A 24,238-nucleotide genomic window follows, 5' to 3' on the forward strand; every position below is an offset into this window, starting at 1 on the left:
CAGTTCGGTTCAATTGGCGACGAAGAAGACACTTTATGATACAGCACAGTACACCGTTGCTTAGTCAAAGCTTGTTAGGAAAAGATTTATGGCAAAGAGTGTGTTTGTGATATCTGCGGAAAAAAGCAGCTGCACACACCTGTAATTACCTCATGAGCAGGTGGCAATGTGTCATGGGAACTTCACGTGCTTTGATTTGATGTGTCGCTCTGACACTTTCATCTCTGCAGCATCAGCAGCTCGGAAAGTGTCATAAGTCAAACAAAGTGTTTCGTCGAAGCCGAACCGTTGTTGATGCCATTCCTGTAGTATTTCATCACTGAACACAATTCTTGGTGAGGTTATAATAAAAGCAAACGCGTGAAATATGGTTAACCTTTAATTTATGAATCTGTCCTGATGTCTTTATCTCTAAACCACAAAATGTCAAAGCCGACTGTCAAAGTGGGGCCATAAAAGATTTTGGCAAATACAGGAGCATTTTAAGGGGCCTGAATTTTTTAGCACTAAAGTATCAGAATCTGCCAAAACTGATTCGTGTTATACTTTGATAACATAGCCCTCACATTTTATGCCACCATGATGGCATAAAAAACTTTCCCAGTAGACACTAGAGATATAGTATTGGATTATAGCATGCTCTGTGCACCTGAATGCATCTGACATGAATGTCCATACATGTTTTCTACATGAATCCACATTCACAGTACAGTAATTATATCCCCCTTGTGGGTGTAGGTAAACAGAACTTGCCCCTTCCTGGGTAGGAGGTAATGTTAGGATTATTGTTTTGTATGAACCCCATGAACACCACAGGGGGTGGATGGATTTAGTGTGGTTTTCTCAGTGGGGATGTAAAGTGCACAGGCGATCTCACAGTATGGCGTGGACGCCCTGGGACGAGATGATACACTTCAGTGTTCCCCTCCTTTGTGCAGCCTCGCTCAGATTACCCCAGCTCCACACTGCAAACAATCTGAAGTGAAAAAAAAAAAAAACTTAATCTCCTCTCGCTCACAAACGTCGGCACGCAGTGACAAAATTCTTAAGGATACTTCTCTGTTTCCTAATCCCTGTTCCCGCAATCCCATTTTGCCAATGCCTCACCGTGGAACAAAGATGGACAAGCTAATGAAGCTGAAAAGTGCTGCTACGTCGTGCAGTCTGCCGCCCGCGACGCACGCGTGTGCGCGTTCTGTGTCATTCCAGCGGTGTTGTGGTGCGTTCGCCCTCCTCTCGGTGTAAAACAGTTGACCTTGGCTCACATGCCTCCAGGTGGGATCCCAAGCATACTAATGAGGGTTAGTGCAGAGGAATGCTACACCATGACTTTTCTGTGTCAGCCAGCCTGGCTCTGATCTTTACTACTGTTGCCACCTCTGCTCGCTGCAGTTCATACTGCAAAAAGCTTTTGTTTCATTCAGAAAAAAACAGGATGGCACTCCAGTGGACAAGTCTAGACTGATGGTGCTGAGAGAATAGTTCAAGAAAATAATGAAATATCAATATGATCAATGTGTATCTGCAGGGAGACTCCTGCTTTTCTGCAGTGGAACTGCGCTTGTGTCACAGCTGCACCTCCATTTTTATCCGAGCTGCGTTTTACTATGAAGCTGCATTTCTGGAAATGTAACGAATCTGTCTATCTCCTGACACTTTCTTTCTGTATTAACAGGGTGTCTGCATCATGACAACAGCCTTTCTGCACTTCTTCTTCTTGGCATCCTTCTGCTGGGTCCTCACAGAAGCTTGGCAGTCGTACATGGCAGTGACGGGAAAGGTTCGGACCAGGCTCATCCGCAAGCGCTTTCTGTGCCTGGGCTGGGGTAAGTAAACAGCATGTTTCCCTAAACCTCTCCATTATCTCCCATTATACCTCGCAGCTGCCATTTTATCTCAAGGTCTCTGGCTTAGGTGTCTTTCCAACTAACTGTCTCCTCGGTCCGCCGTTCTCATCCTCTCTGCGGGGCGGCCAGATCTTCATCCTATCAGGCTCTTTGTTGTGATGCTTTTGTGCTACAGTCAAGCTCTCTGAGGGCTGGGTAAATGGACCCGGCCTTGAGCACTGGGGTGGTAGAGAGAGAGAGAGAGAGAGAGAGACAGACTGATGCGGCTCTAACATAGCAGGTTGTGATGACCTTACGTCTGATAAAGAGGGTGTGAGTGGAGCATTTACACTGCAGCAGAATACATTTTATCTGATTCCCTCAGAAATAAGAGTTCAGGGGGATGAAATGTTTCGAAAGGAGTATTGAATTTCTGCCTCGCATGTTCTCAAACGCTTTGCAGCATCTAATGTTCAGTTGTATGTAAATCACAGAGCAAATACAGGTAGCAACGTGCTGTATTTATAATCTGTACTGCGACAGATTTTTAAGCAGGCTGTGTTCTTTGATAATTAAGCTCCTACTGTTTCCCACACTGAGATCCCTGCGTTCCAATATCACACCACAAAAAAAAGGTAAAATAACCACAATTACACATCCTTGTAAATTACACTGCACACTGATATCTGTCAATAAACACATGCAGGCAAAGTATCTGTGGGAGAATTTTCCTGATTTGAATTTTCTTTTTCATTTGATAAATGTCAGTATGAATCTTCATCCGGCAGCGTTTTTCTTACAACTAGAAATCTCTCCTTTAAAAGAAAAAAAAAAAATCAATTTGATTATGAAAGAGCCCACACTCATTCTTCTTGTTACCTAGCAACAAACAAGGCTCTCTTAGTCATTGCAGTGGCACTGCTCGCTGCAACGAAAAAAAAAAAAGAGAAAAAAAATGGACAAAGGCTGTTCTACAATCACATAGATTTCTATTTCTAAAAAACATCATCACAGACAATATAATGATAGATAAGACAGCCAGCGTCTCATTGTGTGATAATAAAGATGCACTGGATGATATGAATGTCATTTTACATGTAATGGAGTTGGGAATGAAGAGGCTCTACAGATTACCACCTGTATTCAAGAAAACAAAGAATGTTTTTTCCGAGCTGATTTTCGTAAGCGACATGTGGCGCACGGTACCTGTTGTCTCTTAATTCAGCCCGTTTGAAGTGCGGCGTCTCCACCAGGCTGCTGTTGCCTGCATGCGCGGTGATTTATGACATGCTTGTGTACACTCGGCACTCTTTACCTCTTCAGCACTGCAGAGAGGCACTGGATGGCCACAGGGTCTTCGCCTCGTGCCTCCAGGAAACTGATTACATCAATAGCACCTGCCTGCGCCGCTCTGAGAGAAAAAAGCCTTAATATTCTGAGCACACAGTAGTAAGGACCGAATCCATTACACCGATCCATAATGAGGAGTCATACAGCTAAAAAAAAAAAGGAAAACATTCCTTCACATAGAAGGTGTGTGGAGGGTGCTGAGATTCCTTACAGCACAGTGATGAAATTTCACTACGTGGTTTCCTGGACTCGATGCAACTGCTGCCATTTTGTCAAAGCACACAGTACAGTCTGTTCTCTCCTGCCCCTTAATGGAATACAGTAGAGTGTGTTGAAAGAATAACTGAAATGCATACTGCTGATGATATACTCTCAGAAGATTGCATAGTCTCATACGATGGCCTCTGATGGAGTGAATCTCGTTGCACTTTGTTTAATGACCGGGAGGCAGAGAGAGGCCGACTCCCTCTGAAGTGGCTTTACGACGCGCTCAGTCCGCACACGCAACTAGAAGCGCTTGAATAACTATTGATTGTTTTTCTCTCTTTAAGGATTACCAGCTTTAGTGGTTGCTGTTTCAATGGGATTCACCAAAACAAAAGGCTACGGGACACCCTTATAGTAAGTTTTTCCCTTTTTTTCTTTTTTTTTTCTAATCCAAACGTATTATTCAGCACACATGCAGTGGCTTCATGGCAGCGGTTCAGAGCCATGATTAAGTGTGTCTGCAGTGGCTTACTTATCCTAAATAGTGCCATAAACAAAGTCCCATGAACCCAGTCAAATTTCAAAATAGCGCAGCAAGACCCCAATTTCATCTGAGTTGTATCCCTGCTGGATACCGAGCGCATAAACACTGCTTAAAATCTCTTTAGCATTTTATTACCCCGTGAAACTTTGGAAATAGAGTTACAGCATATGGCACATCTCCCCTGACAATCAAGAGAAACACAGTCGTATGCTGGTGTGCACCATTAACTTGGATGTTGATGCTTTGGTGGGAGTAAACACTTCTCTTTTTTTTCCCCCCCTGCAGCTGTTGGCTGTCTTTGGAGGGTGGGCTCCTGTACGCCTTTGTTGGACCTGCAGCTGCTGTTGTTCTGGTATGTTTCAGTCCTCAGATGTCCGGCTTTGATAGTATATCACGAGAAGAGACAAGAGACATATAGATTTCCAAAGAGAATAAAATCAAGTCATACTCAGAAGAAATCCAACTTAGTTCACAAAACCGTTCATATATTCTGAACAATAATACTAATAATATACCATAATAATATTTATGAAAGCAATTAAGATAGTATAAAATATTCTCAAACCGCTTTATGGATCAGAATCACAATGCAATATTATCACCATACCTTTATCATGATACAGCATCATTGTGATTTTAAACATTTTGTGATATTTTGAGTATTTTGATATAGTGCGATTTATTAAATTTATTATGAAAGGAAGAAAACATCTGCCTATTCTAATAATCTCACTCTCACACGGTCATAAAAAGTAGTCTATTACTCCAGTACTAAAAACTGATTGATACAATATTGCCACACAAAATATCGCAGTGTATCATGGTGCACTTGACTATTGTAGTTTTAGTGATGATGTATCAGTATCGGTGTGGTACTGTTTGTTTAGTGTGGTATGAAACAGGTGGAGCCGACTCTGTTTTCCAAGTCAAAGTCATGAGCGTTCCATCGAGCAGTTTCCCTTCATTCACCAGGATGCCGTTTCATGTAGCTGAGAGCTTATCAAGTATTTATGCATCAGATTTGCACAAAATCGAATACAGTGGGGTAATTGAATCATCTTGTATTTACATGGTTGTAAAGAGAAAATGACACAAGGAATGTGATTCTGCAAATCAAGTCTGTGTCAGAGAGAGAGGGAGAGAGGACGTCGAGGACTGACTAATGTTTTCCGTCGCCAAACCTCGGTTCTGTGGTGGGATTTGAACGATCGAATGATTTGAAGCGATTTCAGATATTCCTTTTTTTTTTTTTCTAAGTGACAAAACGTCTCAATTTGAGCATCAGACGCAGACTTCAAGTCTGACTGCGCCGTGGTTTTCATGTGTGATGAACCTCAGAGGAACACAAGCTAATCTCTGCACCGCTCTGCTGTTATCACTGTACTGATACTGTAACATCACAATCAAATGTCTCACAGTAACAAAGCGTGTGAAAAAAAAAACCTACCCAAATGTATTTGTATGAATAGTTAATGAACCTCTATCTCAATAGACCGTAGCCTGGTGTTTTTAAAGAATTTTCTTCCCAGCTACTGTAAATCTCCCTCGGCTTTCTCTTAGCGCGAGCGCTGCTAATAATAGGAGAAGGTGCCTTTGAGAAGACAAGTGTTTCTTGTCAGGCAGATCTTTTCTTAAGGCTGTTGTGCTGGGCTGAGTGTGTAGGGCATTGCCTCACCCGTTGGCTGAAATGTCACAGAGATGAGCAAACAATAGAAGCTGGAGGTCAAAGCTCAGCGCAGACAGAAAATCAAGAAAGACAGAAAAAGAAGAGGCCTGCAGGATAATGACATCAATCACTGACTCTATCTATAGAAGAAATATCTCACATTGGTTTTTGACATGATCTTGTTGCAGATAATGTATTGAGAAGTTAACACTCCTCTCCTCTTCCTGTCGACAGGTCAACATGGTGATCGGTATCTTGGTGTTTAATAAACTAGTGTCCAGAGATGGCATACTGGACAAGAAGCTGAAGCACCGAGCAGGGTATGACAGCACATCCTTGTCAGTACCTCTGTTTTTCTTCTAAACATTTTACTCACAACATCATGCAAAAATATACATATGCTTTGATTATTCTTTTTTATACATATGGAAATTCAGACCTCCTTTTTCTTGCTGTTGAAAATGGAAAGTAGAGGCATAAACATAAAGAGGTCAGATCTCTCTCGGGAGCGACATGGCTTCGTATTTCTTTGGCAGAATCAGTCCAAGATGAAAATCATTAAAAACACCCACACATTGGCTGCTTCCAATGTTGCTAATATGACAGGGTTGGGTAGGGTGTGTGTTTGCGTGTAGGGTGTGGGGGGGGTATTTAAAGTCGGGGTAGTGGCTGTTAACGTTGTTTGTCATGCTGTTGTCTCTATGTCCCACAGACAGATGAGTGAGCCGCATACAGGATTAACTCTCAAGTGTGCCAAATGTGGTGTTGTATCAACAACTGCTTTATCAGCAACTACAGCTAGCAATGCAATGTAAGTGCCTGTCAGTGTCTCTGAATCAATAAGACGATGCTACAGGGAGCCTCTGTATGTACAGAGTGTCCACCTCGACAATTTAGACCACTGCAGCGTAAACTGATGTTCCACTTACATCCACGGGACATCAGGATCTATGCCATAGGAATATTCGCCATTGTAAACATGCAGTGTTACATGCTGTTGTTGTTTTTGTGTTTTTTTTATTATTATTTCCACTACACAATCCTCCTCCTCCTGCTTCCTCACAGGGCGTCCCTGTGGAGTTCCTGTGTCGTCCTACCTCTGCTGGCTTTGACCTGGATGTCTGCGGTGCTCGCCATGACAGACAAGCGCTCCATCCTCTTTCAGATCCTCTTTGCCGTCTTTGACTCGCTGCAGGGTTTTGTCATTGTGATGGTGCACTGTGTCCTACGGAGAGAGGTAGAGGATGACTTGAATTCTTTTTTCTTTTTTTTTTATCCGCCATCTTTGTTTACTCAAGGACTTTTAGGACTGTGTTGTTTTTTTTTTGTTTTTGTAAGACCGTCTCAGACAAAATAAAACTGAGCCTAATAACAAAAGCATTAATGACCTTCAGAACATCGTGGGTACTGTATGATGAAAGACTGATTCACCTCCTCTCCTCAGGTCCAAGATGCTTTCAGATGTCGGCTAAGAAACTGCCAAGACCCGATCACCGGTGACGCAACAGGAACCTTCCCTAATGGGCATGCTCAGATAATGGTAGGCATGGTTACCCGCTCTTATCTTTAACCATCAGACCCTCTTTGATTTAAGCGGACCTAATGTTCCCTGGCTATTTATAATACATATGCACATGTCTTTGACCTTAATTTAACTTGACTCTTTGTGCAATTTCTTTAAAAAAATAAAATAAAATCCCTTATTGTTCTGCTTGAATTGACCTCGAAGATACGAGGCATTGTTTCCCTCAGGTTTATAATTTTCCACACAACACTTCTGCAAAGCTGCAATTACATGCAGAGTAGATACTTGGCTCTCTGATAAATGGCATCAGTTCCCTTTGGTTTTCATAGGCCCTAAGCCCAATTCTTTATTTCTGTTTGATTGAACTTAGCGTCCATGTTTGCTGTACATCCTTCTCATCTCCTCACACGGGGTAATGGAGGACTGCTCCCTGCCTGACCTTTGAAATGGGACACCAGTCTCTTCATCTAGCGCAACGACGCCACTGGCACATCATAGCAATGATCTGCCATTAGTATTCTAATACCCCTCAGAGTGAAATAGTCTTCACGATAGCAGAATGGTGTCAGCCCCCCCCCCCCCCTCCACCCTCCACCCTCTCTCAGTTCAATACAGTCATTAGCAATGAGCACAAAACGTTTCCCAGCTGCTGCAGTAGCATTTTTTTTTCCCATGGATGTTTTATTGATAAATTGTTAGGATGAAGCAGCAAAAAATGACTGCGTAGCATTTTTCTACAGCATTGGGAAACAATAATAAAAAATACTATTGATCCTAGTCTTGCAGCTGGCTTGTACAGATGGAGAGGCCTCTGGTTCTGTGTATACACGCTGTACATAAAAGGCAACACTGACCGTTTGACTGCCTTTTTATCTGCAGACGGACTTCGAGAAAGACGTGGACATCGCCTGCCGATCAGGTAAACAGATGGTCTCCTGTTAACAAGACTGTCTTTTTGCCTTGCCTGTAGAACAACCCCAAAAGAGGTTAGACAGTAAAAAATAGCTCAGGTTACATAACAGCCAACAATCCCCACAGGAGTTTTTTCACAGTTACCAAAACACTGACTTTAATCTGAGAACAAAACAGCATAAAGAGAGCTGTTGGATATTCGCTTTATTTGTCAGCTTTGCTGCAATAAATGTGAATAACAGCAGCTTTTTCTCATCTTCCAGCACTCGCACTTTGTAATTATGTTTTTCATTAGCATGTTGATGCCGCCATAGAGTAGGTGCGTAGGTGCCGTGTGTCTGATTTTGGGAGAGATCATCCTTTCCTCTAATGCACAGCTCCTGCTCATCAGGAGGCAATATCTCCTCCTGATTTCCTGCACCTAGATGATCTGTACGTTTGAGCGTACGGAGTAATTGCTGGAAGGCGAGCACATGATACAATGAAAGTATCGTGGATACATGTTCCTAGGAGAGTGTTTGAGTTTTCCCACATGCGGCTGCAACTCACACAAACCCTTGTCTTTTCTCCGATCCCCGTCCAAACCGATACAGAACACATCCTAAATGGATCTGCGGGGAATAACCCGAGCCGACCATTATTCAGAGCTCTCGGAGACGCGGCTTGTTAAGAGATGAAGAGGCCTGTTCGGCTCTTCTGACCCGCGCCGCTTCACGCTGCTCGGCCTCGCAAAGCTAAAGTGGGGTTCCCGATGTCCAAAAGGCAGAGCAGACAGGTGTCATTTATAAATCATGACCGGATTCGGAGAAAAGCAGAGAGTCAGAGAGAAGTGCACTTTACAGATTACTCTCTGGGGCTAAACGGGGTTTGAGTTGGTTGTTTACAAAAGGGGATTATTGTCGGCAGAGGAGGTAACATTTTGCCGCGTCACCCTGCAGAATAAAAAGCGTGAACTTTGATCAGAGGAAATTCCTCAGTATGAAAAAAACCGACGCAGAGTGTTTTCCCCTTGTCCACAATGAGCATTAAATTAGGCTCAAACAAAGGAGGCGAGTATTACATCTTATTTGTAATCTCCTCGCAGGCCTTTTTGTGAGCAGACGACGCAGTTCCTGCTGATTCATGAGGCAAAGATTAAAAGGCTCAGTGGGGGGGACGGGGCGCTCATATAACCAGAGGGTATTTCTGGATAGATAGCTGCTGTCTCATTGAATATTTTGGTGCATTACAAGGTTATCACCAATCGCTAAATTAGGATTAGCATGCTGCAAAACTGAATGGCAGTGAGAATGAATCCTACATCCTTATTTATTGTTACAGCCTCTAGAGATACCTGCCGCCGAGTCCCTTTGTGTTGAGGTGTAATGTCACACTCGGTGCACATTCACACTATTCGCAACACTAAATCCTTCGGGAATTGGTTCATATTAATTTGAATTCTCTTGTTCTTTCGGTCATATGTTGGATAATCTCAGACAAACTGTGACATTACTTTCATTACTGAGAAATTCCAACTAATCCTCGTCTGCCTCTGCCTCTGCCTCGCAGCACTCCACAAAGACATGGGCTCTTGTCGTGCCGCAACCATAACAGGCACCCTCTCCCGCATTTCCCTCAATGATGAAGAGGATGAGAAGGCCCCCGAGGGCCTCAACTACTCCACGTTGCCCGGCAACATCATCTCCAAAGTGATTATCCAGCAGCCCTCGGCTCTGCACATGCCGATGGGAGTGAGCGAGCTGAAGGAGCAGTGCATGGCCGACAGCAACGCCGACATGCGCCGCACCGTCTACCTGTGCACCGACGACGCCATGCGCCAGAGCGACCAAGACATGGGCGGCCTGGACATGGAGGGCCACCCGGTGCAGGGCCAGATGATGGAGACGGACTACATCGTGATGCCTCGCGCCTCGGCGGCGGCGGTGTCGGGGCCGGGTAACGTGCCCACGCTCCTGAAAGACGACACCAAGATGAACATCACTATGGATACGCTGCCGCACGAGAGGCTGATGCATTACAAGATGAGCCCCGACTTCAATATCAGCCCGTCGGGCTTGGACCATATGAATGTGAACCTGGAGCAGCAGTATCCCAGCGCTCCGGAGCAGATGCAAAACCTGCCCTTTGAACCTCGCACGGCCGTTAAGAACTTCCTCGCCGAGATGGAGGAATCTGCGGGGCTTTCTAGGAGCGAGACGGGCTCGACAATATCTATGAGCTCCTTAGAGGTACATGCACTCAGGAGGTGCAATGAACACCTTACTGTACCACACACAATAAAATATATACATGTTCATGAACGCACATGTCTTCTGAAACTGATTCCTTACTTCTTGTTTTATTCTTACAGAGAAGAAAGTCACGATACTCTGATCTGGACTTTGAGGTATGTATAAAAAAGAAAATGTTTCCTGCCATAGTACATGCATCTAGCTTTTTTGTTTTAATGCAGAGAAAAGCCTCTTTTTTTTGCAGTTGTGTTTGTCATTTGATTTACTAGTACTTGTTGTGCCTCTTAAGCTTATTGGAGTCAAACAGCCTTGACTCAACAAGATTTACTGACATGCTGTGTAGTTAACGTAAAAGCAAGGCTGTCAACTGACAAACAGGGCAACAGTCTTCATCTACATTTTGTCTTCCATCTCCTACATCCATTAGCTATACGTTGATTTTTGAAATGTATGCTTTTAAAGTCATTTGCACATTTCACATCTGATTTTTTTTTTTTTTTTTTTTACCACTGGTTTCAGCAATTATTGTAGTGGCTTGCAAACACATATTCACACCCCCTTAGGTTTTAGCATTTGCTTTGCATTGTTAAATCAGGCTCTACTGCATATTGTACACCTCTTTCAAAGTAAAGGAAACATGAGCTTTTTTGGCAGCTGTTTTGGCGTAGGGTGCATTTTTGTTTTTTAGCTTAGATCTACACCAACTCTTAAAATGGAAGATTTGTGCCAATGTTTGATCGTACAGATTTCCCTTACGCCAACAAAACTCTAAATGAGGCAATTTGTCACTGAAGAGTTATCTTTAATCTGGATACCCCAGCCACTGCAAATTAAAACACTTAAGGCTTTCAGTGTCCTATCGCCCTACCTTTCATTATCTCGGTGTTTCCTTTATTTTGGCAGTCACTTGTATATATGCAGAGACAAGTAGATTGTTTCAGACCTGGCCTATAAGTAAACTACCATGACACTAACGAATTGATCAGAGTTGGAGGGGGTGGAGAGGAAGATGCATTTCCATTATTGGCTGTCAATACCAAAGAAAAAACCCTTGCCATTGCAGAAAGTCATGCACACCAGGAAAAGACACATGGAGCTGTTCCAGGAACTGAATCAGAAATTTCAAACCCTGGACCGATTTCGAGACATACCAAATATGGGCAGCATGGTGAGTAACAGGAAACCACGGGGTGGCTGTCAGCCAATTAAAGAGAGTAACCATCCAAATACCCTATTTTAGATATCCGGTGCAGGACACATAGTGTGTGATTGTGCAAATGAGCGTTTATGGAGCTGAAGTATTCATGTGGAAGTGAACCTTCCTATACATAGCGGGCCTGCCAGCAGCTGGCGGGCGAGTGGGCTGCGCCCCAAAAGCACTGAAGCATTTTCTCCACAAGGCCAGTTTCAGGGAAGAAAGACCTTTGGTAATCTTGTTGCAATAGAGTGCATCCATTCCAATGCAAGGCCATGAATGCACTTTTATTTACATGCACATTTATCTACTTAGCAACCCCATCATTTTCTTCATTAATGCATGGCAGATTTTTTAATCTTATCTACATTTATGCAAATATTACCTTAAGTTCACTGCTCTCATACTGAAAAACTGTGCGGCGGGGGAATTTTTTTCTTCTTTGTCACGGTGGATCTAGAAGCCAGGCAAATTATGCGAACGCTTCCTGACCTTGCCATAAAAAAAAAAGTGCCAGCGTCTGTCTCCACACCTGACTGGAGCTGTAGACAATGGGGATGTGGAGCTTTATCCACCTCTCTCAGACAAGCGGCGGCGTTTTGTGTTTTGTGTATTGAAAGCAACAAACAGAAATTGGGCTGGTGACCAAACACAGCCAGACTATTAGACAATGTCAGCCACGCCGCAGCCTTTTTGGCTGCATGTAATCCTTTTTCACTCACATTTCAATCACCCCTACGGCACAATGTAATTTGAGGTCCGTTGCTTAGTTACCAGTGCAAGTTCTATTGTATAGAAAGTGATAACGACAATACACTCTCACGCACGCTTTTTCTTTTTCTTTTTCTTTTTCTTTTTCTTTCCCCCACAAATGAATCTACTGCAGAGCTGGCTGCAGACATTAGTATCCATTTTGAATTCCCTGACTGGGAGCAGCTCCTCTCCCTTATTTGCAATAGTTGTCTTTGGGACTGTCAATGAGAGCACATTCAGATGAATGCCCGTGTAGCGCACATGTTACTGAGCTCAGGGAAAACACAATTCTGCTCTGACTCCATGATAATAGTGTAAGCATGTTCACATTTAATACACTACCATTATCTTTTGTTATTTGATGCTTTCCACAGCATTAATCCATTATTTTCAATTAGCAATGGGAAGGAATTCATGTTATGCCTGTTTGAATGTACTGACTTCACTTTAAAAGTCTTTCTTTTGTTGTTTTATTTAAAAAAAAACAGTATAGCAGCAGAGGAAGTCATGCCACTAATATCGCATCCCACTGGCCATGTTCACAGGACAAGGCAATGCCAAACAAGAACCCATGGGAGAGCTACAATCCAGCCTGTGAGTACCAGAATTACGCCACTATGAATGTACTAGAATCTGACACCAAGGACTCACTGGAGATGACGCCTGCAGAGTGGGAAAAGTGTGTCAACTTACCCTTAGACGTCCAGGAGGGAGATTTCCAAACGGAGGTCTAGAGGGTGAAGAAGGAGAAAATGCAAACTAGGAAAAGGAGGTGGAAGGGATGTATTTTGCACTGAATAAAGCAACAGACTTTTCTAACAGCCTTGGCATACATATCTGGATAATACGAGTGTGGCAGGGACATTATGTGCCAATACAATATAAGGACTGACGAGAGAGAAAAAAGAAAAAAAAGGGAAAAAAAACATCAGTGTTACTTTTTGTATTCTCACTAGTGTACTTAGTGTGGGGCAGCCTGGTGTACAATATTTACCATCATGTGTTTCAAATTATCTGTTGAGGAATTGGCTAAAAAAGGTAATCTCTCTAGATGAAACCTCACAAAGCAAATGACATGCCATGTCGTCCCAGCTTCATTGGGTCTAGTTTTGATTTCATAAAACTTGACCCGGGAGCACAATGTATATATTTATGCAGGTTTTTAAAAAGTTTATAACAGTCTGTTTGGCCATTACTACACTTTTTACTTTATAATATAAAACATGGGAGGCAAAGAGGATTTTTTCTGTCATATTAAAATGAATGTTTGTCAAGCTACATTCTTCATTGCTTTAAATGCAATAAAGATAATACTCACTTTTATATAAATAATATATTTCACAACTTTAATACTGCAGAATCTGCTTGAAGGATCCCAGCAAGCTCTCTCATCTGCAGCTCTGTATAAAATATTTAAAAACAAAATGTTGTATGGTGTAAATAAACTTTTGTCTACATATGTTTTACTTGTGCCAATTTATTTTAATGAGAAAAAAATGCCAACCTGATCAAAAGTTATAGCGAAAAATGTTAACATTTGAAAAGGAATGTAAATAAAAGAGGAAATATGTTCGTACTGCTTCAGAGGTTGTGTCAAGTTTATGTGGTTTGTTGGGTTGTCAATTTTTTTTTTTTTTTTGCTCATCTTGTTCAGGATCAACTAATGGGGATGTGAGTGGATATGAAAAATGAGATTAATGGTGGAAAACTGGTCTAAAAAAGAAAACATGAATTCTGCTTGGACTTGTGTTTAACATGTAACGGTAACACTTTGACGCCTATCTCTATAACTTATTATAACCATACTTATAAGGAGTTATAATGCAGTTATAGCGCTATAACTATAGTTATAAACACTCATAAATGATCATAGTGGTTTATAACAATAATCATAACACACTATAAAGCATTTTATTATGACTTATGAGGTCAGGTATTATAATACGTTATAATTGTTAGTAACTCGCTGGCAATGCCCACATCGATAATGCATTATAAATATAATTATAATGTGTTATAATTGGCTTATAAACATGTATAACTATCATTATAAACACTCATAAATTATCATAAGGCTTTATAACAATAAACATAACACATTATAGAGCATTTTAAAATGCTTATAAGGTCAAGTATTATAATATAATGCTCTATCATGTGTTATGCTTATTGTTATAAAGCCTAAGGGTAATTTATGAGTGTTTATAATGATAGTTATACACGTTTATAAGCCAATTATAACACATTATAACTATATTTATAATGCATTATCGATGTGGTCATTGTCAGCCAGTTACTGACAATTATAACGAATTATAAAACCTGACCTTAAGTCATGATAAAATGCTTTATAGTGTGTTATGATAATTGTTATAAAGCACTATGATCATTTATGAGTGTTTATAACTATAGTTATACAGTGCTATAACTGCATTATAACTCATTATAAGTATGGTTATAATGCATTATAGAGATAGGCATCAAGTGAAGTGTTACCGTAACTTTTTCTCAGGGTTAGTTCAAAACTTAGTTTGTCACCTTTTATACCTTTACCTGCAGCAGTCGAAGGGAAAACTACTGTAAAGTTTCCTGACTGACCCTGTATCTGATTTGTGAATGTGAATAGGAAACATTCAAACTTCTAATAGGTTTCTGTGCCTCCTGAAGGTTCACGTGATAAGATCAGCTCAGATCTTCCTCTGGCAGACGGGGAGGATAGAAAGAGAGATAGAGCGCAAATGGGACGAGGGGCTGTGAGAGCGCAGAGAGAAAATCTCGTTTGTTCTGTCTGGTGGTCTGCAGCACGGCAGACACTCTGGCAACGAGAGCATCAGTATGTGTCCTCCCCCCGGGGAGCAGCGGTCCACCCGCCAGGAGAGGAGGAGGGGGAGGAGGTGTGAGTGGGACCTGCACCATCAGTGAAGAATGACAACAAGAAATGAAAAGGGGGAGCTGGGGTGGGGGGCAGACAGCAAAGACGCTCTTTCAGTTGTGCTCTGCTCTAATAGAAATGGAATTTATTACATGTACAGCTCAGTCTAGACATTAATGTCTGGATTTACATTTCAATTTAGACTGGTGGGCATAATTAGGTTAATTATATGCAGCACTGCTGCCTGTTAGAGGCTCTGGGAGATTTTTTTTTTTCTTTTTCATTAATATGCCCTCATCCAATAGTAGAAGTGTCTTTAAAACGCTCTGTCATCTGCTCACTGGTTCTAGAAACTGTCAATCTCATAAAGAAGAGAGAGATACGCAAAAGCAATTATCTTTATAACACATGGGAACATTTTAACAGTGGTTACATTATTTTTGAAATGTTTCAAAGAGTTGGAGGCAGTCATCACTGGGACAGTCCTGCTATAAGCCTGTCAACGGTTAGTTCAGGGACCTCAGGAATGATAAGTTTCTCATTTTTGTATTTGAAAGATGCTACAGATTATTTCACACACTTCTAATATAAAAACTCATCTCTTGGGAAAGCAAATAACAAAATGTTACTGAAACAAGTCTTCGACTTAGCGTTCCTGCAGCTGATGAAGCGTTTGCATAATAAATGTCAGGCTGACAGGCTTTTTTTCCCCTGCTCCATAGTAGGAAAATCATTTGGATGAAGATGGAAACAGACGGACACATTTCAGAGTCCCCAGAGATAATTTATGTGTTTTTATGACATAATGGTATTCAAATGAGATGAGCACAAAATGTGTATGGGATCAAAGTTGTTCATCAGCTCTACTGGGTGAATTATATCAGCTGTCAGATGACTGTGACTCACCAGCAAATACTGTAAGTGAGGTAAACTTCACCATATAAATACACAATATGAAAAAAGGGTTCAGGAGTATTTACGTGGACAAAACACTGCAGACTTCATACAAATGGGTTCATGTTTCTCCCATTAACAATGCATTAGTTTCCTTGAGCAGGATCGATCTCTGCCTTGCCACCTTTATTTTAACAGCCTCTGTGTTAATAATAGGTGCAAATGTGTCCAGAGAAAATCATTAGTATTATAGTTCTATCTGTGCCGCCACTTGCTGCCTTCAAATAGCTTTAAAAGTTAAACAGCAAGCATTAAAAACTAACACCATCACTTACAAAAAACTCTAACACTTTCACTTGCTGTGAAGTGTTGCTTGAACTCAAGATTAGTCTCTCTGTGGCTCAGTTAATGAGAGTAATACAGCTGAGATCATGATGACGACTGTTAATTATTTTATATTTCACACTTGACTGTGATTCAGTGAAAACCCTGCAGAGCACTTTTGATTTTTGTGCACAAATTACAAATCATATTGCTAAATGTGCCTGTTATGAGCTTGGCAAACTGCCCTTGTGTGTCCAAAGCTGGAAAAAAAAAAAGCTGTATCAGGAAGTTGTTGTTGTTGAACGGGACCCGGGACGTGTTGACAAGCCTGCTGCCGGACCAAGTGTTCATTTGGGAGTTGAGTGGCAGGTCCCACAGGCCTCCCAGAGTGAAGAGGTCACGCTGCTTAGGGGCTGCAAACACTGAATCAACATAATCACATTGATCCCGCCCTCACTTTTTCCTCCCTGGAGGCTCGGCTGAACGGTGAACTGTTGGTGTGTCAGCCAGGGCCTGTCAGAAGAGTTAATGCCCAGAGGAGAGACTGGAGGCCACAGACACATCACAGAGATCAGAGCAGGAAACATTCAGCAGTAATGACAGGAAGAGTGGTTTTTATTTAACCAAATGTTAAGAAAATAGAAATTCACTCCCATGAATGAATAAAATTAACTTCCCAACTTCTCATCATGAGGCTTCAAGCAGGAAAACTATTTTCATCAGCCTCCTCATGAATTTTTGGGGGGAATTCATGACAATGGTGTAAATTTCTGGTGGCATCAAATGTATCAATCTGTACTGTGTGTTTTTTTTCCAGAGGCAATGTATTTTATTTTATTTAACCGAAGCAAAGAGTAAATGCATTTCATTATCTTGAGATGTTAATGTGATCAAGGGTTTATTTATCATGTGTGCCTTGAGCTACTGCTTAGTTATGAATCCTCCATGACAGTCAGTGATCTAAGAGTATGAAATCAGATGTGATACGACGAACCAGACAACAAAATACACAACAAAAGAAGCTCATTTGTGCCGTTTATGTGGTGTGACTATACAAGATTAGCACAATTATAAAAGTTACTGTTTAATGAAATCAACGTATTTTGATAGAATAGAGAAAAAAATATTGTGCAACTTGGAGACAAACTTCAGGACGTTACCTAATTGTGTCAGGGGAAAAAACAAAAACAAACTATTATTACCTGTGGAACTATAACTGTACTTTTCAGGATAGTTGCAGCTGAAATGAAGAAAAAGTTTTGAAACCCTCAACAAAAATGAAACTCTGGAAGGCTCCACAGCAGGTACTTACCATGCACTATATAATCCATTACAGTCTTTCATCCTGTGGAGCAGGAAGATAGATGATCGGTACAGAGGCCCTTGACAATGGCTGTCCTGTTGGGTAATTTCTCTGGTATCTACACGTCTCCACACAATCACCTCGGCCTTATTTAAAAACAGCGGCCGCCTCAGAAAAGCAGAAGTTTCATCAACTGTCAAACAGGCCCGTACAGCGGGCAGTTTTTGTTTTTCTACTATCTGGAGTTTTGATATTAGACAATCACACAAAATAATGGGACCAGATTGATTTTCAGTGTTTTGCTGGTACAGTAATTATTAGGATCAATCATGACACGATATTGGAAACGTGTTGGGTCCTCCCTGCAAATTAAACTTCTCTCTGATTCACTCAGGACCTCGTTTTGACTGCATCAGACACCAGTTATTCCAGACAGTCAGTTCTCCTTTAAACTCCAATCATGACACAATATTGGATATAAAGTCTCAAATTCTACAATTTTCTTGACAAGTTTTATATTTGGTGGCCTCTTCTTGGATTTGAAATGATTTGGAGATCTCTCAACAACCCTCAAGTCCCAAAACAATTAAGTGGGGAGGTTTTAAATCTCTCCTAGTTACATCATGGAGTGTCCCTGCAAAGATGAAAGATGCAAACAATTTGGTCAAATTGCTCAGATTGCAGCAATAATGTGTACACAAAAAAACAACAAATACTGGGGCAGATTGAATTTGCATAAAAAGTGCCGTTCTAATGCATGTACTGTAGCGTGAGACTCTGTGTTCATGTTCATGTTCAGCAAGATGTCAATTTTGTACAAAATCAAATGCATCTGTTACAACGGGGCCTCAGGCAGATCTTTTCCAATGTTGTAGCTCCCTGCAAGAAGTCGTTTTCAACTAATTCATTAATTTATTCATTAAAGTGTCTTCATTGTTCCCAAACAAACTTGCAAGAGAAGCCTAAAAAACAAGGGAGAGGATGAGAGGAGAGTGGCTTTTGAATAATGGTGATGACAGGAAAAGTTGCACTGAGAACGGCACAAATCCTCAGATCTGACACGTTGATCGCACAATCCTCTCTGCGACTGTTCTGGGGCTTCATGTTTTTGGCTCAAGGCTTATTGGGTTTATTAGTGGATGTGGGGGTGGCATTTCACATTATGCCTCAACTCAAAGTAGATGTGCACAATAGTTATGACAAGGTATGCACACCACAAACTCTAATTGGACAGGCAGACAAAATCTCACCGAGATCCATCCGAAACAAGCACTGAGGAGTTACACGCTGATCCAAGTACAGATGTATTTAACTGTCACTTTCATTTGATACACGACCTTATTGCTATGAAACTTGTTTCAAGTCAAAACCTCAGCTCTGAACAGCAGAGCACGCTCCCTCGCTCACACTGTTATTGATCATGGTTGTTAACTTTGCAGCTCTTAAATAGATTTCTTAAGTTAATATCTGACCAAACTGCGATCATCGTTTTGTCACAACACTCATTGTCAGTGGTTAATGAAGATGAGCACTGTTTAACTAATATAAAAATAATGGCCATTTCAAATGACGTTATCTTCATCCATCAGGAACTTTTCACTGGAGACGAGTACTGCTAGATTTCAGGAGACTCAGTAGAAACCAACGTGTTTTATAGACGGCAGTTTGAGGAATGATCAGATGTTCCAGGGGGTGTACAGTATTTAATGGCAGGGGCTGACAGGTGATAAGTTAACGGCCATGGACAGTTTTGACTTAAACCCGCTCAGCAGTTGGAAGGAACCACACTGGATTTAATTCAAGTCTCAGCCTCAGTAAAGAACTCAGACACAAGGTTTTATATATAACAGCCGCGGCTGAACCTGAGTCACTCTGAGGCTTTGAACAAATAACAATTTAACATGTAGTGTTAACACCATTGTGTGGCTACTGCTGAAATAATGTGCTCTAACTGCCTGACTGACACTTCATTATGTGCAATACGGATGCTGTGTGACTGAAAACAAATGTGACATGAAGACAATTAAGATATGTTAAAATATTAACCATTACAGTCACATAAATATCAACATGCAAAATCAGGCAATGAGAAGTGGATATGAAAGGACGGGTTGAAAACATCTAGAACTGGAAAGAAATTTGCGTCTTAGGGTGTTTAAAATGGTTTTATTTCTTTAAATACAGGCATCATTCAATATCGTCAGCCAGTCACAGGTAAAAACTGCATGTGATGCAGGTTCTGTAACTATCAATCACATTTCCACTGTTGGCCCCAGTGATTCTCAACAAAGGAAAATCAGACTAAAATATAAGCAAAACAAAACCAAAAAACTATACAAAACAAGCACAAAAAATTAGACTCTTGGGTGAAGTTAATTTCGGCTGTCATTTACAGCAGTGTGTGTGCCCATCATGGTAAAATACATTCATGAGGCACAAATGTTTGGTTTCCAATTCCTTAAAAAATGTCACTCTCATATTCATATTATATTCATCATGTTTGTGAATTTGTTAAATGATCAACAGTTTGTATTCTACTAAATACACTAAATATGGCTGAAAAAAGCCATTAGCAGTTCTATGTGACAAGCCTGCAGCTGAAAATGAGAAATGTCCTTAATTAAAAGAAAATTACACCCATATCTATGATTAATTCTATATTTTTACCTCTTACTCGTGTTCTTCCAACACAGAGTAAAAGGCTGCTTAACCTATTCAATTAAAAACTGAGAACAACTGAACCCCTGACAACACTACGGCCACAATTGGTCCATTACATGTCACTCACAGTGCAAGTACAACGACATTTGCTTAAATAATGGTCTGAAAACTGCAGAAAACTAGATGCAGAGGAAAAAGCAGCACATCCACAAGCAATATATCTAAGCTCAGACATGAACAAGCTAAATAAACTCTGAAAATATTTCTGCTGTCAACACTTGTGAATCAGCATTTTCTGTACCAATTTGCTTTTTTGAAAACAAGCAGGCAAAACAGTTCAAATTGACTCATATAGTTGTCAGTATTTTATCTTAAAAGGTACTAAAGCCAACTATACACAGTGTAACATTGTGAAGAAACCATGAAAAGCATCTAGAAAGTGCTTAGAGAATGGAAAAATAAATCTCAGTTTATGTTTAAGTTTTGCGTACGACCTCGTCTCTACTGCTGCAAAAAATGTGATTCCTCCAGTAGAAAAATGACCAATTTGTGTCAGCTTCAAACTGTTGAGCAGTCAATTCTCAAGGTACAGGAGGCTTGAGTTGGAGGACACTCCCAGAATCCCAAAGTCATCAATAATATTGACTCAGAAAGACAGTCTGAGCGGTCTCATTAAGCGGAGGGAGGGACGCGTCAACTGAAAACCGGGCTGGAATCCACACGACACCACTGCAATAACTCCTTAAGACCAATAAATTAAATAATGACAAATGACTTTGTTTGTTTGTGAAACTGTACTTTCTAGTCCCTTTAACTTTAGGTTGGCATATTTACAAACCTGATTGAGCCAATACTTGTTTTCAGTGCACATATTCATCATCACTTAGGTCTGAGTCGTCAGCCTCCACCTCTCCTTCGATCACAGACTTCTTCCCTCGGCAGCAGGACACCACCAGGCCGATGAGGAAGGCCTGAAAAATAATAAGCAAAGCGGAAAATGAAAAACATTTTTTCATAAGCATCATTTCATGTGATAGAATCAGCACCAGGAGCGCCCAGGATAAAAAAACACCGGCTATTAAATATTCCGCAGAGGAGATTAGCTGTGTACACTCCTGGAAAAGCATTTCCCCGTCACCTTTTTCCTGAATTAAATTATGTGCCTCTGCTCCCCGAAGAAAATACCCAACTAAATTAAATGTTTTATAGATGTTGCTGCTGTAAATGTTGTATTGTTCAAAAGATATAAAATAAGTAAATGCACTGTTCTGAATCCCCTTAGCCAAAAAAAAAGAGAAAGAAAATTCAATCAGCTCTTTTTGCCCCAAACAAGTAATGCAACTGCTCCCCCCTCGTAAAAAATCAAGATCATGACTTCTTACTTTCCTCTCTGCACTTACCCCGATAAAGGCCCAGTTACCAAAGTAGTAGATGGTGCTGAAGAACCAGAACTTGTGGAGGAACAGGTAGGATCTTGTGACCGTGCACTGATCTGAAAGGGACAGAGAGAGAACACCGAGATGTCGAAGTTGTTATAAGTGTTTACAAGATAATGAAAAAAAGGCATTATTCATCATATCAGATTTCAATCTATATAACACCATAGATGATTTCAAACATGTCAGATTTGGCTTTTACCATTCTAAGACTAAGTGACAACAACACAATATAAATTTAGTATTTTACAGGTATATCGTTGGTGAAAGAAAGAAAGAAAGAAAGAAAGAAAGAAAGAAAGAAAGAAAGAAAGAAAGAAGCATACAAAGTAAAAAGAAAAAAAGTGATTTCTTCAGTGACTGATGACTGTGGTAGAAGGTAAAGGGAGAGTAACTGGGAACAGGTAAAAGAGGAGTGAAGAAAGGAAGGCAGACAGACATATAGCCTGTGGAGAGAGGGTCCCTGTCTTTGGAGAAATATGAGAAGCATCTTCTCTGCAGGGAGGACAATCATCCAGAAAAATTGCATGAATGCAACTAGAATTACCACCGCTCAGTTGTACGCCTCAGCCAACCAGCCAAGTTGGAGGAAATACGGTCAAAATCTCCTCTTGCTGTGTTACAGCACTGAATGATGGACCATGGAGCCGTTTGGCTATAAAACCTCATTACTTCATTTTATCCTTTATCGACATTTAGAGTCGCAATTAGTGCATGAATTTGTGGGTTATAAACAATAACGAGGTCACAGTGACCTTGACCTTTGACCTATGACAGTGTAGTTAGTTAATCCTCGAGTCCAAATGAAGGTTTGTGGCCAATTTCAGCTTTATGTGATATCACAAGAATGAGTCGGAAACACAGTATGTATGGATGGACGGACGATCTGAAAACATAATAGGTATTGTTATGGTATAAAAGTGCACAAGTGTAGCACATGTTATACATCGGTGTTTCTTCAAAGGAAAGGGGTATGTACACACTTAAGAGCCCAAAACAGGCTATTACTACATGGAGCAGTGCCTCAGGCGAGTGTGTCACTGTAACTAAAAAAGACAACCAGTCTTCTGAAAAGAGGAAATACATGTCACTGTCAGTGTGAATATGGTTTAACCAAGGCATAAAACAAGAATGACGTAACGTGCATTTGGAGACATGCATCAAATATATCCATTATAACACTTTGAAAAGGGAAATGCCTAAAAGGTGAAAGCAAGGACACTCGAAGAGACACAGACAAGTAGTGATGGCATCAGGTTCTGGATTATGCAATGCCCCAACCTCTGATGAGCTAAAAAAAAAAAAAACCCAGACATTTACAAACTAATCACAGTCCTCCAGACCATTCAATAAGGTCTGGAACATAATGGCTATCTATTTGCTGTTTTTGTGTGTGTGTGTCTTAGTCATGAATGAACCAGTACCAACAGGTGCGTCATTCATTCCTCAATAAAAGTGATGTTTTTAATTTTAATTTTTACTTACCTCTTGTTTTTATTAATGTCAAAAGGGACATGAATGAAAAAGCCTTGGGACACAAACATGATACAGATAAAGAAAGCAAAAGTAGTAGTAAAAAACCGATAGGTTCTACACTATTTTATCCATTTAATGAACCAGTGTGAACCTGCCACTGAACACAAACGCTGCCATTTTCAGGGAGCACATCTTACAACTTCATTCTGTTGTGCTCCTGAAGTGACATTTAGTTGCTATGGCCAAGGACAGCTCAAACAGTATCGACTTGGCCCCGTAAACACATCATAAGAAAAAGAAAAGTTGGGGAAAGAGACTCATTTATTACTTATAAAATCCAATTGCTTTCTTTGTCTGTGGAGCAGCTCTCGGCTTTATGCTGATGACATAACCTTTGAGCCTCAGCTCCCCGGTTTTTGACAGAATTGATACTGCTATTGATCCAAAAGGCATAGACGAGTGGAGAAATAAAAGAATTCTTAAGCCCGGTCCTTCCCTTTAATGTGCATGAACGGGTATTGGCAGGCACAGGAAATGCTGATGACGTCAAATGTGGAAAGTGCCAATGGTGTCGCGTGCAGTGTCTGGGTCTCTCCTCTGTGCTTCAGTTCTTTTCATATGAAAACACAGGAAGAAAAGAGAGAGAGGGGGAGGGGGGGTACTTCCCTTCTGATCACGTGTATTAATTAGCTGAGGCGTGCACACTAGAGCAATTAAAAAAAAAAAAAAGGCAAATATTTCTATAGCCCACTAATCAGAGTTGTATAATGTCAATTGAAAAAGACAAGAGAGAAAGTCCACAAAGCTGGAGTGGAAATGAAATGCACTGTCTGGCTATGTTAGAGAGCCATCTGGAGCATTAACGCTAACCCTGCTGAGCTGCTCCTATCACACTGTTTCTTACACAGCTCTTCACACCGACTCCAACCCCATGAACAGTGCAATCAGACTTATACTGAGCTACGTGATATCAAGGTCCACAGCAATAACTCAATGTGGTTTAGAATTTACACATTATAGTCGGTGTTTACAAAACATTTCCTGTCAAATGTGTTGACTTTGG

At 40.9% G+C, this 24,238-nt stretch overlaps 2 protein-coding genes across 23 annotated transcripts in view; one reads left to right on the top strand and one right to left on the bottom strand.

Moving 5' to 3' along the window:
- The window catches only part of adgrb3 (adhesion G protein-coupled receptor B3), a 110,714-nt gene extending 96,921 nt beyond the window's left edge, over positions 1–13,793 (top strand). For 6 of the 22 annotated variants that reach the window (XM_085800285.1, XM_085800286.1, XM_085800291.1 and 3 more), the window contains 12 exons: positions 1,676–1,826; positions 3,728–3,797; positions 4,213–4,279; positions 5,828–5,913; positions 6,306–6,404; positions 6,659–6,830; positions 7,038–7,133; positions 7,998–8,037; positions 9,579–10,258; positions 10,381–10,416; positions 11,325–11,429; positions 12,755–13,793. In XM_085800285.1, the coding sequence (XP_085656411.1) occupies positions 1,676–1,826; positions 3,728–3,797; positions 4,213–4,279; positions 5,828–5,913; positions 6,306–6,404; positions 6,659–6,830; positions 7,038–7,133; positions 7,998–8,037; positions 9,579–10,258; positions 10,381–10,416; positions 11,325–11,429; positions 12,755–12,943 (1,791 nt within the window). In that variant the 3' untranslated portion in view covers positions 12,944–13,793. Of the gene's footprint in view, positions 1–1,675; positions 1,827–3,727; positions 3,798–4,212; positions 4,280–5,827; positions 5,932–6,305; positions 6,405–6,658; positions 6,831–7,037; positions 7,134–7,997; positions 8,038–9,578; positions 10,259–10,380; positions 10,417–11,324; positions 11,430–12,697 lie in introns of all 22 variants that reach the window. The other 16 variants (XM_085800281.1, XM_085800282.1, XM_085800287.1 and 13 more) reach the window with 5 other exon arrangements.
- Positions 13,794–19,748: 5,955 nt separating this feature from the next.
- lmbrd1 (LMBR1 domain containing 1) overlaps positions 19,749–24,238 on the bottom strand; it is a 51,553-nt gene continuing 47,063 nt past the window's right edge. The window contains exons 15-16 of the mRNA XM_085800306.1: positions 21,664–21,755; positions 19,749–21,234 (exon numbers count right to left, since the gene is read on the bottom strand). Of these exons, the coding sequence (XP_085656432.1) occupies positions 21,124–21,234; positions 21,664–21,755 (203 nt within the window). The 3' untranslated portion in view covers positions 19,749–21,123. The remainder of the gene's footprint in view (positions 21,235–21,663; positions 21,756–24,238) is intronic.

The sequence above is a fragment of the Trachurus japonicus genome, chromosome 15 (genome assembly GCF_045865225.1).
Source record: "Trachurus japonicus isolate A0001 chromosome 15, Traja_1.0".
In the NCBI taxonomy this organism is placed as follows: Eukaryota; Metazoa; Chordata; class Actinopteri; order Carangiformes; family Carangidae; genus Trachurus; species Trachurus japonicus.